We start from the raw sequence: 17,660 nt of genomic DNA, 5'->3' as shown, positions 1-17,660 counted from the left end.
CTTATATATGCAATTGAGGGTTAAACAGAGAGAATGCATCTAAACGATCCACAGCCGAGAAGTCGTGGGCACTAGCAAACCGCCGCTAGATTCACTTTGAGAGCGCCTTATACTGGAAAGTGCGCTGGTCTACTCCGATATAACAGAGGGCAGCCCCCATTTATGCGTGAGAAAGGTATAAGAGCATTACATTTAGGTTGACTACTTTATAGGTAGGAGGGAGTGACCTTGTCAATCCTACTATATAAACAGACTTGTCGATGCCCCTCGGACCCCTTAGTCTAGTACTGTACACGACGTGGCTTCCTAACTTGGGCTACTTTCAACATGTTTAACATGCATAGAAAGAAAGACCAAAGCAGATCATAATAGACTGAAAAAAGCTAGATGAGAAAAAGATGAGTATACAAATTCGTGTAGTTATACAACAAATATTGGACTTATTGATCAATACCTTTTATAATATTATTTTGGCTTTGATATTCAATATGGATATAATCTTCAATGATGACCACCTGGCGGCCTCCGGCTCCGACCCAGCGCCCGTAGCCAAGACGCAGTACTTGTCGCAGTCTTTGTCGCAGACCGAACCCAGCTCCTCCGCTTCTGAGCCTGTTACTGAAAAGACAGTTTGGTTCTGCCTAGGGGTTGATAACGACCTCTATATGATGAACCAAGATGGATCTTTCGACGAAGATTCAGCGAACGAGCTGGCCGATTGTGCCGAAGAGGCTTTCGAGTAATTCGTGCAGATCTTCGCGACCAACCCCTCGTTCAATACAACAGTCTGTACAGACGAAAGGCACGAGTAATCTGTACAGACTGGTAGAATTCTCAATAGGCGAATTCAGGTAATTACCCTGTTGTTGAACTCTACAAACGAGAAGACAAGTCTGACGAACCTACCGTTTGCCAACCATACAAACAACTAGTCAAACATACGACCCCTTCGTTGGGCTAGTCGGATACAGTTATACGAATTGTCAATTGCAACCCCTCTGCCTTCGTTGCCTTCGCTGGGCCCGTTGCAAACAACCTTCTGGCTACCTTCGACCTTCCGCTTCAGCCTTGCCCTTCAGCCTTGACCTTCGGCGGAAGCCTTCGTTGAAACCTTCGGCTACGCCACTCGTGAAGACCTAGCCAGACCTTCGACCTTCGCCCTTGACCTCGGCGAAGACCTTCAGCTTCGACCCTTGCTGACCTTCGCGAAGATCTTCGGCTATAGACCTTCGACCGGGCCTTGCGAAGACTATGGCAATTGGATTAGATTGGTAGTTGGTTTGGTGGACTTAGTGGACTTTGGTGATTGAGGACAATAACGGCTTTTTCTGTGCGTGGCACTTGTTACGGTTGCGTAGGGGGGTCTGTACAGACCTATATGAAATATACCGAGCTTCGCTTAAATGGGACAACTGGATGTATTAACCCGAGGCAGTGTCAGAAAAAGATGAGACCATCCCTCCACCTAGTTAACTACCTAGTCAACTACTTATTCAACCATTAATTCGAAGCCATTTCTAATATAAATGGTGCGATAGCGAGCTAGAACGGCTATTAGATGTAATTAACCCTTCAAATTAGATACATATATGTAGGTAGTTCTTAAAACTTTACGGCAACAGAATTACACTAGCTGGCTTCTATAGGTTTTATCTATGGACTGAAATTCTACAATTCAAGATGCCGCTTAAATGATAGAGTGCGGCTACATGATGTTACACTACAGTCTCGAGAGATGAAAAAAAAAAAAAAAAAACGATCTATCTATATAGTAACAACTACACCCCAATGGTTTCTCCTCGCCTCGAATATTGTGACGCACCCCAGGTATCGTGCTACCTAGCTACTGCATCAAGTATTTTCAACATCACATGAAGCATCTGACAATAAATAGACATTCCACTGAACAAGATTGTAGGCAACGGGAAGCAATAATCAAGGGGTCGTGAGGTATATCAATTAATGGGGTTTAGGGGAAAACGCCACGCCGTAGTACATACAAGGTTGATTCTCTCTCTCGCTCTCTCTAGCCTTTCCCGTGCGCACTTGGCCATGGTAATAAGTTAGAAGCAATCCTTGCTCCATGAAGGCTAATTTGGAGAAAGCCGATAAGAAACCAAAAAGGACAAAACTCCTCTGTGTCGTGCTTTGTGTGACCGGCAAAACCCGGCCAGTTCATAGCCTAATCAGATTCAATTCATCATCATAGCAACAATCAAAACCAATCCAGCACAGCCCAGATTTTCTCTAGGCCATCATACCCAAGTCGTATGGCGACTCTACCATATTTCCTTGTTTTTATTCCTTACCGGCCACCGAGGATGACTGGTTGGCGCATGAATGTTAGAGTTGCAACGCTTTATATGGGATTGCAATTTGGGATCATAACTTACCGGAGGGGACGATGATGATAACTAGAAGAATGATGATGCCTATGATTATGCACATTCTCATCTTCATGTCCTTCCACCACATCTGCTTGCGCACTCGGTTGGCGCCACGACGGAAGCCTTGGGCAGATACAGCAAGGTTGTCGGTCTTATCTTGAAGGGCATCGAGTCGTTCACCACGCTGGGACACCTTGTTGATGTTCTCTCGCATAACACCGACAGTGTCATCGATTTGCTACAGAGGTATTAGCTTCCTGAGAGACGCTATCTTTGACCAAGCCTCTCGTTCCCGGGCTGCATGTTTGTATCGACATCGGAAGCGGATAATAATGCGTCATTGTACATCCAACGGAAAACCCCATGTCAGTGCAACATGATAGTGGTATTGGTTGCATTCGAAAGTCGATTAAATCCGACTGGCTTGTTGTTTATGGGTGACTGGAGGCCTCGTGTTTTGAGTTTGGGGAAGCTTCGACTTGCGACCATAGCTAGAATCGTGCATCGCAATATCGTGTGTAGAGAATCTAGCGTCTGTATCACGAATATAGGCACACATTGCATTTGAGTGCCACTTGTCGTTCAAAGAACCTAAACTCGGGACCTCGAGTGCCGATGTTCGTTGCGTGACTCTGGATGGTTTGTCGCATCATCGAAATCCAGGCAGCCCGGGCAGAGATCCATCAAACATGGAGACATTCATCAACAAGATAAACTTACAGCCTGTAAAGCCTGGGTTCTGGCATTGCCGCCCTGCTGCTGCTGCTGAGGAGCGCCGGCCTGGCCGCTGGGGATGTAGGGATCGTAGGGGGCGTCTTGGCCGGACATGGTGACGACGGAAGATGCGGCTGGGTCTAAGCGAAAGTCGCGGTTCTTTTCAATGTTCTGGCACGGTCGAGAGAGGTTCGATCGAGAGCGCAGATAGACGTTATCGCGCGGATGGAAGCGGCAAATTTACGAGCGATATGGACGGAATAACAAGTAATGGACGGTGGCTGGATGGTGATGGGCGATGAGTTTGGACAACGAGGTGATGGATGAAATTGGAACAGTAGGTAGGTAGATAGGTCAGGTAGGTTGGGGCTGGCAGGATGAATTTACAGGCGAGCAGGTTGCTATGGCTAAGAAGGCGTTTCCATTCTGAGACAGCTGAGCAGGGGTTCTGGCGGGCTCCACACAGCCTCTCTGGCCTCTGAACCCAATGAGTTCCAGCGGAATACATGTACCTAATTTCCAGGTCTCCATATTACGCACCGCCATTATTGAGAGAACTGTTCGCGTTCTTGATATATAAATCCATTTACGGTATTATCAGCCACATGCGACTCTCTACGTGATGGAGCGAAATCAATCTGATTTTATGTATTGCGATCTATGCGAGATAGATGTATGTATGAACGTAGGTGGTGGTGCGACGAAACGGCATTGAAGTATCTGATTAGTATGAGCTGGTATGGGGTACATTAGGTACATGGCAGCTGGTAGCCGGCCCAGCGTTCCAGACTCAAATCAAGCAGGTGACAACGTGGTACCAGGGACAGTAGGGCGGCGTGGCCTGGACTGAGCTTCGACAGAACTGAGAACGGTACCTACAGATACATACATACACAACATGTATATTACTGTAAGGTATCGATTTAAAGGTGAGGAACATCCGGCTTTTTTCCATCCGTCACAGTCTAGGCACCTTCTTCACCTTCTTCATCTTCATGTTGGGTGGTGACGAAGCGAGCGAGGCTGTGCTTGCACGTTCCCTCTCAACAGTCTACCTACTTCGTACTGGTATCTCCCGTGACATAATTTGTGGCGGGTTTCTGGTGCTAGACCCAATACAGGTAAATCAACCTGCCATCATAGCTGCTATGGCAAATCTGACTGCTCAGGCTACTGCTGTATTAGGAATTGCCATTTGTCACCGGAACGAAACATCTTCAGTGATGGCGATAATTCTGCTGCCTGCTGGCATGTCATGATGTTCGTTTCCCGTTATAACCACGGATATACCACGTCGTAACCTCATGTTGCCTTTGGTAGAGATATCGTGCGCCGCGGCCACGGAGGCTTGAAGCAACCCGTGTGGCCGCCGGGTTTTTACCCATTGAATCCCGTCTCCAACGAACCATGGCTATTCCAATCACGAGGTCTTTGTCCGCCGTCAATTGGATACGGTGGTACGGGATACACCTACAATTAGATAATGCTTCTTCATCAACGTGCAGTCATTCTAGAACGTTGAGACAGGTAATGCCGTCGCCAGACCGCTCACCTGACGCGGAAGAAGATAGCTGCTACTTATGGAATCATGCGAAGCAATAATTCAGGTACCTAGTTGACCTAGGTATTCACTACATGGCTCGTTATTGTGCATATATACCTAGACCTAGGTAGCTTGGAACTTTCGCCGGCAACTAGGTATTCGATCAGGCTCATTATCTACCTAATTCTCCAGATGATTTTCACCAGGATACGAGAGCATTGTTTCAATCAGAGCTGGAGCTGGCCAATTCTGACACGCATTCTCTTCAACCCTCATTCGATGCCTTTACCAGCGGACCAGCCCCTGGGCCGATGTGTAGCGGCCCTAGTTTCATCGACGCGGATTGCCGGGGGATCCCCCAAAGACAAGACCCTGAACGCAAAACCCATCTTGCCAATTAGTGCACAGAGGTAACGCATGTAATACCGAAGAGAATGCTCGATTTTCTGCAGCGGCGTTTGCGCATACCGGTAGTAAAAAGTCTTTCGCTAGGCACGTAGATGCAGCAACAGATAGGCGGCTATACGCGCCACTAAACGAATCACTGGCAATCATTGCACTGAAGCGCTGGGGAAAGACCCAGCCATCCCCAACCTCACCTCCTTACCTACCTCTCGCCTACGTACCTACTTACCTAGGTAGGTACAACAGTAAAATGTAAGGTATCTAGAAGTTCAAATTCGTGAATACCTTCACATGGCACCCGCGATGGAGGCGACATGCGGCTTCTACAACATGGCTAACTTTGTACACTCCTTACCTGCCTCGCCGACCCGTACCAAGTACGAGTAATCATCACTCATGCATCATCCATCACAGGTTATTCCGGCACCATCTGACTCCAAGATCTGCCGGTACATTGTGTTTGATACAACCGACGCTCTGGGTCATTGTCTCTTTTCTAGAAATTAAACTATGAGTGATGGTATACAGCGCTGCTCGAATCGAACGATGTCAATGCAGCTCGACAAATACCAACGTCGTATTCGACAGCGCTTTCTAGGGAGCGGTCTAGACGATAACCTTCAATTGGACATACTGCACGCTCAGGCTCTTTTCGCCTTCGGCCTATCTTGATCCCATCTCAATAACAATGGCTTGCTTGTCTCACGTCTCCTCGCTGCCATCGCTCATCCGCCACGCATTACCGTTCATACTGCTACTCCTAAGATGATGCTGTAACCGATGTTCCCCCGGAAAGGGCTTGCTTGTAATACGCCATCAGACCGGTTCGATTCGCAAGCACGAAGAATGAACGGTCTCCTCTGCTCTTGTGACGTAAACAAGGTCTGCTTCAGCTTGTTGCGCCTACCTTTTATCAGGACAGGTTTATCACACTTCCCAACCTAAATGTTCCGGACCATCCCTCTTGCTTTCCAAGAAACTGGCTACAGGACACGCCATGCATAAGCTAGAGGTTGTCTCCCTTCGAGGAAGCTCGACTCGGACTGAACGCTGCTGTCTAATGTTTGAATCTACCTACCACGTAAGCGGTTTTCCAAGCACTAAGCTGTTATGTGAATTTCCTGTGCGGTCCATGAATACAGTGGCTTCCGTCATATTACGCCGACATGTCGGCCATAGCAGGCTGTTTGCGCAAGGCTGCGGCTGTGGCCATTTCGCTTCTCATTTCAAGCGGAACAATCGCTGCCTACGACCTCAATATCGATTCAACTGGTTAGCTATCTTGTTCTCAACGTGTGAAGGCAAAATCATAGCTCACCAGATCTCGTCTTGCAGATTCGATCAAAAATGTCGCCAAAGAATTAGCAGCGGATCTGATGTCCATGTACAATGGCAACCAGCCCGGACAAATACCTGGTCTCCTTCCACAGCCGTACTACTGTGAGTAACCTGCGAGGCCAAAGAAGAAAGATCGTGCTGATTTCTCCTCTCAGGGTGGGAAGGTGGTGCTCTGATGGGCGCGCTGATAGACTATTGGTACTATACCGGCGACACAACGTATAATGACATTACTCAACAGGGCCTGCTACACCAGGTCGGACCATACAATGATTTCATGCCTCCAAATCAGACGTTAACTGAGGGCAATGACGACCAGGGGTTTTGGGCCATGGCAGCCATGTCAGCAGCCGAGTACAACTTCCAGAATCCCGAAGCCAGTCAACCACAATGGCTAGCACTAGCCCAAGCAGTCTTCAACACGCAAGCAGCGCGCTGGGACACCGAGCACTGCAACGGTGGCTTGCGGTGGCAGATATTCACATGGAACAACGGTTTCAACTACAAGAACTCCATATCACAGGCGTGCTTCTTCAATCTCGCCGCGCGACTGGCCCTCTACACTGGAAATAATACTTATGCAGAATGGGCCTCGAAGACGTGGGATTGGATGGTAGGGGTGAGATTCATCGACGAGGACTACCGGGTCTACGACGGCGCCACCGTCGACCACAACTGCACAGACATCACGCCGTATGAGTTCTCCTACAACGTCGGCGCGTTCCTGCTGGGTGCCGCGGCCATGGTCGAATACTCGAACAAGGCTAATAAAACACTCGACGTCGATCTATGGCACGAGCGCGTAGACGGACTCCTGAATAACACAGAGTTGATCTTCTTTTTCGGAAACGACACCGACAAGGTTATGATCGAAGTGGCGTGCGAATCCGTGAACCTCTGCGACGTCGACCAGCAGTCTTTCAAGGCGTATCTGAGCAGATGGATGGCGGCGACAACGAAGTGGGCCCCCTGGACCTTCGACCGCATCAAGAAGCTGCTCCAGAACTCGGCGCGTGCTGCCGTGAAGCAGTGCAACGGAGGTCCCAACGGACGCATGTGTGGGCTGAAATGGGCGAATAATAGTGGCATGTGGGACGGGACCACAGGTGTCGGACAACAGATGGCTGCCATGGAAGTCGTCCTCGCAAACATGATCGAACAAGCGAAGGCGCCTGTGACTGACAGCACGGGCGGCACGAGCGCCGGCGACCCCACGGCCGGTGGTAACGACAACGGCCGCGTGGATCCGGTGAAATGGCACCACGGACCGATCCACGCGGGCGACCGCGCGGGCGCCGCCTTCGTGACATTCGTCGTCCTCGCAGCCCTTCTTGCCGCCCTCGTACTCATGCTCGCAGACGAAATGAAGACGGCAGGCGAGAACTGGGATAAGTTCCGGTCCACGCTATCTTCGTCTCCGTTTTCTTCACAGCAACGCGGCGGCGGCGCGGGATCCACGACCGTCGTGGCCATGCCTCCTCCCAGTGGTGAGACGCCGGTAACTAATAGGGATAAAGGGAAACAAGTAGCAGCTGCTGTGAATGATGCCTCGAGTCCCGAGAAGACTCCGACGAGAGCAGCTGTGGGGCATAATAGATTGCCGTCGAAAGACATTCCGAAACGGAAACCTGTTTCTATGATAAGTGTTACGTCGATGGCGTCGCGGAATCCTGCGTCTGATGACGCGCCTTCGGAACAGGGACTATGTGTTCAGCAGAGTGGACGGACGAACCCCCAGTAGTACCGGCAGGGGTTTATCTGGGATTCGGAGTATAGCCGTTCGAGGACGGAAGACTGAAACGGTACCATTTTGTTGTCGTTTTGCTGAAAGGGTCCGGGGTTGAATTCTACTTTGGTGACTTATGCGTCTTGATGCAGATTGCTTTGGCGACATTTCTCAAGACATGGCTTGTGGTTTTGAGTTGGAGCATTAGTTGTTACTGGGCGCTGTGATGGATATCTTTACTGAGTTGATTATCTATTTACATAGGTTACTTGGCCCGTTGGGACTTGTATCAATATAGCATGTCTTTTGTAAATGGGATTTCGATAATACATCGTGAGGAGTATGAGGACCGTGTGATGTCGTGTACACATGTCACGCAATTATCTACTTGCCACCGATCTCTGTCTGGGGGCCAAAACACAACACCACAGCTCGAAGCGGATTTTCAGCTCCTGGGAGGTCATAAAGCGAATCCTGAGGAGGACTCATGATAGACGACGGGATTGACAATGTGAGATTGACATTGTAGGGTAGAAGAGTCAGGAGAAATCTACCAAGTAGGTACGTGGGGAGCTTCACAACATGCCTGTCAAGTGGCAGCCACATTTGCACAATGCTTACCGCCAACCCAGGCCCAATCAGAGGCTTGGGTTATCTCGGTAACGTAATCAGCCGCTGCAGGTTTCTGCCTTGAGAACCGCCTTGCAAGTAATATGGGCAGAGAACAAACTTCAAGGTGAGAGCAGTCTGCACATTCGATAGACGCCAGGCGAAACAGCCCCTTTTGTGAATCAAATCTGAACGGTCTCTGCAGCGCGCCTACGGGAAACAGTTAGGCTCTCATATTGTCAACTAAGTCGCTACCGCATCACTCAGATGAGAGCGGGGTCATGGCGGCCACAACCGCCCAGCCCATTGGGTCTCGTTCCCAGCTTGACGATCGTGTTTCTTCAATCGAACCCCCAAACTCACTTACTCGGGTTATTCAGTCTCAAACCCTCGACGGCCCAGTTCCGGATTTAGGGAGGGGGGCAGAGGAGATTGATAATACAACACAACCCCCTAGAAGCTCTGCTGTATCTGGTCACCAACCATCTTGGAGCCAAACGCTTCGCAAGGTCGTTAACATATGTAGCGTACTGGGAGTTATACTTACTCTGATAATTGGAATTTATGCATGGGTAGCCCAAGATAAAAGCATCGCGATTGCTAAAGAGTCGGAGCTGGTCACGCTGGCCCTGTCATGTAGCGATGAGGTATACACCAACCCGTTGAGTCCTGAAAGTAGCTCTCTTAGCTAACTGGACTCTAGAAAATAAAAGACACACCCATATGTCAGCAATTTCTCGACAAATACCCTGACGGGCCGACGATCTCGCGCCGGGGGGGTATCTCCGTCGGTAGCTTTCACCACGAAGACCCTGAAGTATGGCAGTCTGCGCATATGGATCTGCAATACACGGCAGTTTACCTAGCCTTGATGAGCCAGCTTCTCCAAGAACAGAGTAGCCGGTTCCATTCAGCCCTGGACAACCCTGACCCGAAGCAATCCATGGCTCAAATGGGAGATATTCACGAGGCAGGGAAAGAATTTGTGCAAAACATGACCCTGATAAAGGCAGCCTTAACTGCGCAGCGAGTGGAGGCTGCCAGCTATATCCCTTCCACATCCCCTTTTATGAGAATCTTCGAGTGGGTAGCAGCTATTACCCTTTGGTTTTTCATGCCCTGCCTTCTTTTTTTTAACGTCAGTATGGAATTCATCTATCGGTCGAAAAGCGGGGGAGAGAATTGCGTACGGGCTTTCGAGCAATCGACATTGTTGCTCCTTGAGGAAGTAACGTCGATTAACGAGAAGAAGAAGTCGTGGAAGGCGGTTTGGGAAGCTCGGGGTGCTGCCTCTCGTGATTAAGACGATGATCATGGGGGTTCTAGTTACGGGCTGATAAGTGCGCGGATATGATGGTTGTGCAGATCTCGCTGTGGTCCTTGACCTATCTCATGAAAACTCGTGATTACCTCCATATTGAGTAGATTGGAGACTCTTAGATAAGCTCAATAGCTTGAACATGGCTATTCTAAGCTGGCACTATGTGTGAGTCAGCTGAAAGACGCTCCGAGCACAACATGACAGTGACGAACGCGCACCTGGGGATCAGAGTCTAGATATTCGAAGTGTATTGAAATGCAAGGAGCGGTCATCTGGATTATATGTGAGGGATAAATCAAAAGTATATGCGCTGTATTGACGCAGTCTAGGATTAGGTAGGTATGTGCTTCAAGAAGGCGATGCACCAAGCCAAGAAACCCAACTAGTCGCCCCCACTACCGGGTAGCTTCTCCCTTTCAGGGGAAGAATCTTGGCAAGGCTTCGTTGATGTAGTCATGTTGAACTTTGCCTTTCAAGTCATATTCATCTGAAAATGTCCTGTTCTCTTCGTGTTTTCCGTCCTTTCTCTGATGAGTAGGTGATCATGGCGATGGGCCTTATCTAAACCGATCAAAGCCTATCTATAATTACATCTAGCTAGGTACGCAACCCGACTCAGTGGTAACATCACATTACCATGTTGCGGGAGCGATGAAACCTACCTCAATATCGCTATCTTGGCAAGCAGCAATGCAATCGCCCTATCGTGATAAATATATACCTATGCAGGATCTCACGGGGGCTGTGGGCTATATTAGAGCGATTAGCTAAGGTGCTGCACCGTCTGATTCTTAGTGATACAAGATGGGGAAACTGCTTCTGCACGATACTTTTCTGAGACAGGTGGCAGAAGTTATTCTAATTGTCGTAGCTGCAAGATAAGATATCGTGGTACGATATGTGGGCTGCTTGAGTATCAGAACATGCTTCATAAAAACTGTGAACAAGTTGTCGTAGAAATATTATCAGAGCGGAGACAGCAGTATTCACTCTCAAACACTCCGTCCATTTTTGTCCCGCCGTGTCACGTATTCGCTATGTGAGCCTCTTATCTAGGAGGTCAAAGGCCGAGTCCATTCCGAGACAGCAGAATACACGGTGTATGATGTTGTTGTTGCGAGCCGCAGATCGTCCGAAGAACTCATCTGACACAAGATTCCGCTGAACGAACACAAAAGCGAGGTTGTACCAGTTTCGTCTATTTGTTTGCACATTGACCCAAGCTCGCTTCGCACCTGTCCCACCCACCCGAGTCGTGGTGGTACAAAGGACATTTGCCGAGGGTCCCAGTCAATCTACAAATGGTACTGTCAAATCAGACTGTCTAGAAGGTGGGTTACGACACGGATCACAGCAGCTTCGTGATGCATTCCCCATATATTGTGCTACCACTGGTGCAAGCGAAGGTGAGCACATTATTTTGGGAGGTCGGCATCAAGGCGCTTAGTGCACACCTTGAGATGTGTCGGCCTGGCAGTGATCACCGGACTAAGACTTCATGATAGCAGATTATCAAGGCGCGGGATATGCTACGACTTTGGTGGGTACGCAGTGATTCACACGATTGCGTGCATTTATTCTGAGTCAACATGTTCAATTAGGTGAAAAACAATGTACCTGTATCAATACGTCATTCAGCATCTATGGATGGCATTGCCCACAGCAGCGACGACCGACAGAATTGCTGATGCGTGATCTCGTTCTGTCCAAGGACGCACTTAGGCAGCTGTACCCAAGATGTACATCCTACAGTATACGTAGTACCTACCTCCCTATAACCGAGTGAGTATATCGCTACAATTAGAATCGTAGGTACGTGCACTTCTAACCCTGCCTACTTAGGCAACTACAGGTACCTGTAGATTGGATAATTTGCTACTGAGCTCCTGATCAGTTCTTTTATTTCCCTTTCAGTACTGACTCAAGGCAGCGAGTGATGGGCTGATCCAACGTACTGGCAACTTCCTTGCCAGAAATGGTAGTCGCGATGTATTACTGGAGATTTGGTCGTCAAGGAAGCTACATGTTGCCTTCCTGGTAAATTATTAGGTAGGGATAGGGACCTCCTACCCGACCGAAGAATTTCTGTCGAGGGGGAGGGATGTCGCCGACGGGTATCTCGCCCTTCTGTTCCAAGGTTCCCATACAACAGGCAAATAGATGTAGGTATGTATCTTGATGCTTAATCGAAAGAGTACCTCATAGGTACCTTTCCCAGATTCATTTGGCCAAAGACCTGTGCCTTCTACTTTCTCTCATCGTGCCTTTCTTCTGCTCACCTGCCTAAGCCTTTCGAAGTGGGCGGATACAGGAGCGAATACTAGGTAGCGAGTATTATTCGCCTGTCAGTCTTTCCGCCTGCTCCTAGATCTTCGCGTAGAACCTCTCATCGCCCCATCATCCATCATCCTCCATCTGCCACCTCGCACTTCTGCCAATAATCACTTCGCGCACGCTGTATCGCCGGAAAACCTGCACTTCCACCTGTTCCACCTGTTCCACGAGATCTCCTGAGGTCTCACTTGGGCTGCTCAGGTTACATTGACTCCTCTCAATCTTCCACCTGAGTCACAAGGTACTACCCGAATTCCTATTCCTACCTGTCCTAGTTCTTGAGCAGTAGGCTCCTTCATTTTACTATTTACCTGCCATAACTCTGCAATCTAGAATCGCAATATCGAACTCGTTTTGCTGTTTACTTCAACTAACAAGAACATCGTGCTGGGTCTAGGATTTGCCGTCTAACCAAGGGATAAGTCCAGGACCAGGCTCAGCGTGCGTATGGCCTAGATCATATAGACACATTCAGACTCGCCAATTCCTGTATCCCAACCCCTTCGTTCAACATTCCCGGAACTCGCAAGGCAGAGAGCCACGGAGTCTATTCAAGCTACTCATCACCATGGCTCCGATCCCTGACGACATGCCTCATTACGATGGCGCCTCACCACTGGATGGAGGAGGCAACCCAGCTAGTCTGGGGGGCGGCGATGCTAAGTTTTCACTCACTGGCCTGGAGATAGGCCTCATTGTCGGCGTCGTGTCCCTTGCTGTAGTCAGCCTCGTCTGGCTGTTCTTCTGGAGATCTCGCCGAAATCGCCCATTCAGACAACCGCGCACGCCTTCCATCACGACCACTCATGGCCACGACGCAGAACTTATCGACACGAGTGGACTACGTATTCCAACACCCATTTCCAAAGATGATCGAGCTAGTACCGTCGAGAAAGACGAAGTTGCCTCAATTGACCGCCCGCCCCGTTCCCAGCGCCGCCTGATGACGAATTGGTCTCACTAGACGCAACAACTCAAAATCATCAAAGTAGGTCAACCTTTATTCTCACCGGTATAACGCTACCCACGATCAAGGCAACCCCAATTGCTAATATTGCCATCCATTCACAGAAGTTCGAGACGCCAGCACCCACCTTTTCAACATCAGAATATCCATTTAATGACGACATAAGTTTACACATGCTTTGAACTTCATTACGAGCTCTTTCTATTTATTGTACCAAAAATTTTGCTCTCATCTTTTGATCTGGTCGACGACGGGGAAAACATGGTAGAAGAGTAGTCACTCTGCCCATCTAGTACAGTTATCATTATCAGCCATGCAGGGTCCTTTTGTGGTGCGATCTCGGAAGGAAAAGCGCCACCAGTAATTTGGCGTTTGGTGGATTCACGAAAAGGGGAAAACATACTTACCATTCTTGGTGGATGCTGGCAGCTCGGGTGTGATGAGATGGCACATTTTTGTCTGTATGTACTATCTACTAACTATGGAATGGACAACACTATACCTAAAGTATTCTTGTTTGGCGAATCCATGCATCCCGAGGAAGCCCTCCATCTTGTTCAGTCTCAAGGTCTCATCGCGATTCAGACAGCACTTTTTCCCTCAGCTACTAGATGCCTAATCGGTTGAATATGAAAGTATCATCAGTGAGGGATTGTCATTTGGCTGCTGCTGAAGCAAACGGAATTACAAGCCTAGCTCATGCAGTCCAGTGCAACCTCTGCTCACTATCTAAGTCAACCCAGCATACCTGTATCTCACCGGCGATGATGATGATCAAAGACATTCTCAAATTATGTCAAGACTCGCCCCAGCTGGCACAAGTCTAACACTCCCAAAGACACTTTTCACCGAAAAGTGGCACGCCACCTCCACAGTTGAGACGCACCCTAGCAGCGAAATATGCAACTTGCCGTTGCACAAATTGCGCGGATCCGCATGCAGACGGCAATCTGCTTGCTCGATACACCGGCCACGTAAACGCAGTCTTAGCTATGGGTGAGGGGGCATGGTTTATGGAATCTCATTCGCGAGATGGATGGCTAGAGAGGGGCATGTCGTATCATGCTTGCCGCCTGGATGCAGTCGGTGTGTGATACCGTCTTTGATGATGGAGATATGAGGGCGCAGAATCCCGTTTCTGGTTGAGAGCTATTGATGGCTGGGACTTTCTGCCTGGTTGGAGATTCCCTGGGAAAATCAAATAGAAATGGTTGTTAAGGGCTTTGAGTGTGTACCTGAGTAGAGTCCGTTGATTTCTGGGATTTTTGATGGGTCTGGGGATAGATAGATAGAAGATGTCATTTGCTTTGATTTGTCTTGTTCGTGTGCATTGCGTGTCTATGGGGTGGGGAAACGCGTTGATGCGAGGTAGCGGCTTAGGACATGAGCGTTGTTTGCTGGCATCTTGGAGCTGGATACCTGATTCATCGGGCGGATTCGATTGTGCTTCTGCTAGAAGGCAGAAATGCTCATGCCGGAATTCTGCTGCCGGTCTCTCTTTGTGTTATATTAGGGGCTCTCCCTTCCTTCCTGGTCTGAAATTCTCTTGTTCTTCACCGCTCACACCCTCAGCACTTGACTCTTTTCTCCTATCGGCTTCCGATGTGGAGGTGTCGTTCGGATTGCTGTCCGTTCTTTTGAAAACTTAGTTGCCGTACTTATCGTGGGTGGTCAGTATACACCTGAACTCTGAATCAGCAATGTACTGACCTCTTCGAAGAGGAGACGTGATTGATCTAGGAGATACTGGTTTATCCACGGTGCCCATATCTCATGTCGACTACCATTTGACAATCTTCACTACTTCCCTTGTTAAATACTCGTTAGACATTCGAGGGCGCTGAGCATACCGCTCTTCATGCTGTTCCACATACATGCCCCCTTCTCTTACCAAGTATTCACGGTCCACTATGGCAGTGCGGCAAGAGGTCCTGCTTTTCTTTCCACAATTTTAGGATTGGGAGTAGTGATATCTTGTAAGTGCCCCGAAAGTCCACAATTGCTATTCCAGGGGTTAATGTAATACCACAGTAACTGGCACACTCACGTACCTCTCTTCGAGCTATCTGCTAGCCCATCTAATAGCACACTGTAAGTGTCCTGAAGTTCATGATCAATCATTCCATCACCTAACCTAGTATCACAGCCATCGGCCGACTCTTATGGATCTTTTGAGATTATTTGAGAACCTCGATGCACCTACGGAACGCAGACACCGCAACGGAGGCAAAGCTGTTCATGTCGATGTCCTCCACGCCACGTTCGCCGTCGTTCTCTGTAGCCAGTTCGCTCGTAGCAGAGAAGTGTTATTCAGGCTGCTGCACCCTCTGGGTGTGATGTTATTCCCTTTCGGTCCAGCATTTGGCTATCTTTCCGACTTGGCGTGCTACAACCATTAGCAGTGGCGTTTTTGTTTCATAAGACCTGTACGCGGAGGGCCTTAGCACGCTCGTCGTAGCAATACGGGACGTTGCTTGTCGTGTACAGTCACAACATGCCCATCGAAAACTCGACTTTAGACCGAGAGTACTGTTATACCTATCGCAGCGGCCGTATAGCTGTGATAAGTGTAGCAGTGCCATTAGGCTAAAGTCAACATCTCAAAACCTAGACATCTAACTAAAATCACGTGTCCTTTGCGTCCACCAATCAATACTTCCTAGAGCGGACGCTCATGCTTTCTTTATTGCCCCCTGGTAGCAGAGCGCGTTGCTGACGTACGTGACCTTGAACCTAAGGACGATAGTTTCATCGCTGTCCTACAATGATGCTCAGGACCGCGAAGAGACTATCATCCTTAGATTCAAAGTCGCGTACGTTAGTAACGCGCTTTGCTACTAGCAAGATAGAGCGAGTTTCTGCGCAGAAACTGGCGGGATTTCTCAGTTGTAATGAGCTAGTCTAATTAAGAGTTAGCCGCCAATGTGCTCATTAATGATCAGTCGCTGTTTAATGACCCTAACTGCCTTATCGTAATATATTCTCCTTGTCTCGTTTCGTCTGTGAATCTTTGGAACTATATTCTTGTAGATGGCTTCGCATTTATCTGTGAGAAGCAGGCCAATTCGGTATCGTACCTATCAGCGATGTTTGAGTAGATATAATGTTAAGACCATGTGTGCTAAAGCCACGCAAAACCTAATATAGCAAATTTTGATTGCCCACGATCTTGCGTCTTCTAGGGTACTAAGAGTGGTCCTCTTGATTATTGACTGAGAAGAACAATTTGTACAAATGTAGAGGCCATTTGCAGGACTCTTGTGCCGCAAAGGCACGGTAGCTTTGTCAGTTGCCTGTGTCAGACTCGGGATGTGGACATGATTATATGCATCACACTTGTCCCCCGAAGTGAGCTCTATTTACATATTGATGGATTATAAAGAATGCTTACTCTCTTATTTTAGACTCATTTCCAGTTGTGAAATATCATCATTATTAAAAAGCAACTCATGCTAACAACGGTTTTAATACAAGCAAAAGATAAATGCTGTAACGGCGAATCGAACGCCGGTCTCAAGCTTGGAAGGCTAGAATGATAACCACTACACTATTACAGCCTGGTCTGTCGAACGGGTTGTCCTGTGAACGACATTGTCGATATGTGAATTTATATCGATAGTTTCAATATACCACTATTCCTTGCTAAGTTTAAGTACACGGCACGGTCTACTGACAGTCTTGCTTCTAAAGCTGGTCGGTGTGGAAAATCGATATCACCAGCCCGCCCCAACCACTGCTCAACGTAGATGATCCTGTGACTACTTCGGAAGTTCCTCGAAGGTTTGTCGTAAGACAGTGAGTGCTGCGTCTCACACAGAACTTCATCGCCAGTATCTACCTTTTCTGACGTCTCTCCCCCCATCAGTTTCAATATTCCGGGGTTGCTTAGCGCTTTGAGTGAGGAACCACTCTTGCACCCGGCTTCCTAAATAATTGAGCATACTTCAATCGCCCTCATATGCCGGTGCGAACCTCGTTGACTTTAAGGAGATTCTCTCTATGGTAGAAAAGAGTCCACCCTCAGCTTGCATTCTCGGACGTAGGTGGGCCGCAGGGCCCCTGCAATGCGTTCGAGGGATCAGTTCAAGGTAGTATTAAGTGCTCTAGCTAGCTAAGTTTTATCTAAAAGGCAATTAAACGGTATACTAAATATATATACGATCTTAAAACCTTTATTAACCCACTCCTTAACTCCACTAACGTCTAATATACCCCCTTAGCCTTACTACTCATAATAATTATAAGGTTAACTATAATATAAATAAAAAAATAAGCTTTTATAATAGCCTCTTTTATAATTATATACCCTTATTATA

The 17,660-nt window shown here is 48.3% G+C and overlaps 5 protein-coding genes and 1 non-coding gene across 6 annotated transcripts; 4 read left to right on the top strand and 2 right to left on the bottom strand.

The window, feature by feature from the left end:
* Positions 1-398: 398 nt before the first annotated feature.
* On the top strand, positions 399-743 carry F5B22DRAFT_643811 (uncharacterized protein; the record flags this gene model as incomplete). The annotated part of the gene is made up of 1 exon (XM_047978328.1): positions 399-743. The coding sequence occupies one exon, from the start codon at positions 399-401 to the stop codon at positions 741-743; it is 345 nt and encodes a 114-aa protein (XP_047833653.1).
* An 827-nt stretch (positions 744-1,570) lies between these two features.
* Positions 1,571-3,458, bottom strand: F5B22DRAFT_595732 (synaptobrevin-domain-containing protein). The gene is made up of 3 exons (XM_047974166.1): positions 3,108-3,458; positions 2,394-2,625; positions 1,571-2,325 (listed from the first exon to the last, which is right to left on the bottom strand). The coding sequence occupies exons 1-3, from the start codon at positions 3,213-3,215 to the stop codon at positions 2,306-2,308; spliced, it is 360 nt and encodes a 119-aa protein (XP_047833652.1). The 5' UTR covers positions 3,216-3,458; the 3' UTR covers positions 1,571-2,305.
* A 2,615-nt stretch (positions 3,459-6,073) lies between these two features.
* F5B22DRAFT_545527 (glycoside hydrolase family 76 protein) lies at positions 6,074-8,270 on the top strand. Its single transcript, XM_047972890.1, has 2 exons — positions 6,074-6,489; positions 6,543-8,270. The coding sequence occupies exons 1-2, from the start codon at positions 6,426-6,428 to the stop codon at positions 8,126-8,128; spliced, it is 1,650 nt and encodes a 549-aa protein (XP_047833651.1). The 5' UTR covers positions 6,074-6,425; the 3' UTR covers positions 8,129-8,270.
* A 542-nt stretch (positions 8,271-8,812) lies between these two features.
* F5B22DRAFT_595724 (uncharacterized protein) lies at positions 8,813-10,553 on the top strand (the record flags this gene model as incomplete). The annotated part of the gene is made up of 2 exons (XM_047974165.1): positions 8,813-9,369; positions 9,426-10,553. Coding segments are annotated over exons 1-2 (962 nt in total), but the record flags the coding sequence as incomplete, so codon positions are not given.
* Positions 10,554-12,945: 2,392 nt separating this feature from the next.
* On the top strand, positions 12,946-13,341 carry F5B22DRAFT_643807 (uncharacterized protein; the record flags this gene model as incomplete). Its single annotated transcript, XM_047978327.1, has 1 exon — positions 12,946-13,341. One exon carries the CDS (start codon positions 12,946-12,948, stop codon positions 13,339-13,341), a length of 396 nt encoding a protein of 131 aa, XP_047833649.1.
* A 3,488-nt stretch (positions 13,342-16,829) lies between these two features.
* Positions 16,830-16,901, bottom strand: F5B22DRAFT_t59. Its single transcript has one exon. It is a non-coding gene; the product is annotated as a tRNA-Gly (tRNA).
* Positions 16,902-17,660: the final 759 nt, after the last annotated feature.

The sequence above is a fragment of the Xylaria bambusicola genome (assembly GCF_022495145.1).
Source record: "Xylaria bambusicola strain CBS 139988 unplaced genomic scaffold F5B22scaffold_8, whole genome shotgun sequence".
Taxonomy (NCBI): domain Eukaryota; kingdom Fungi; phylum Ascomycota; class Sordariomycetes; order Xylariales; family Xylariaceae; genus Xylaria; species Xylaria bambusicola.
Note: the sequence above shows the minus strand (reverse complement) of the source record. Positions and strands in the feature narration are given on the sequence as shown.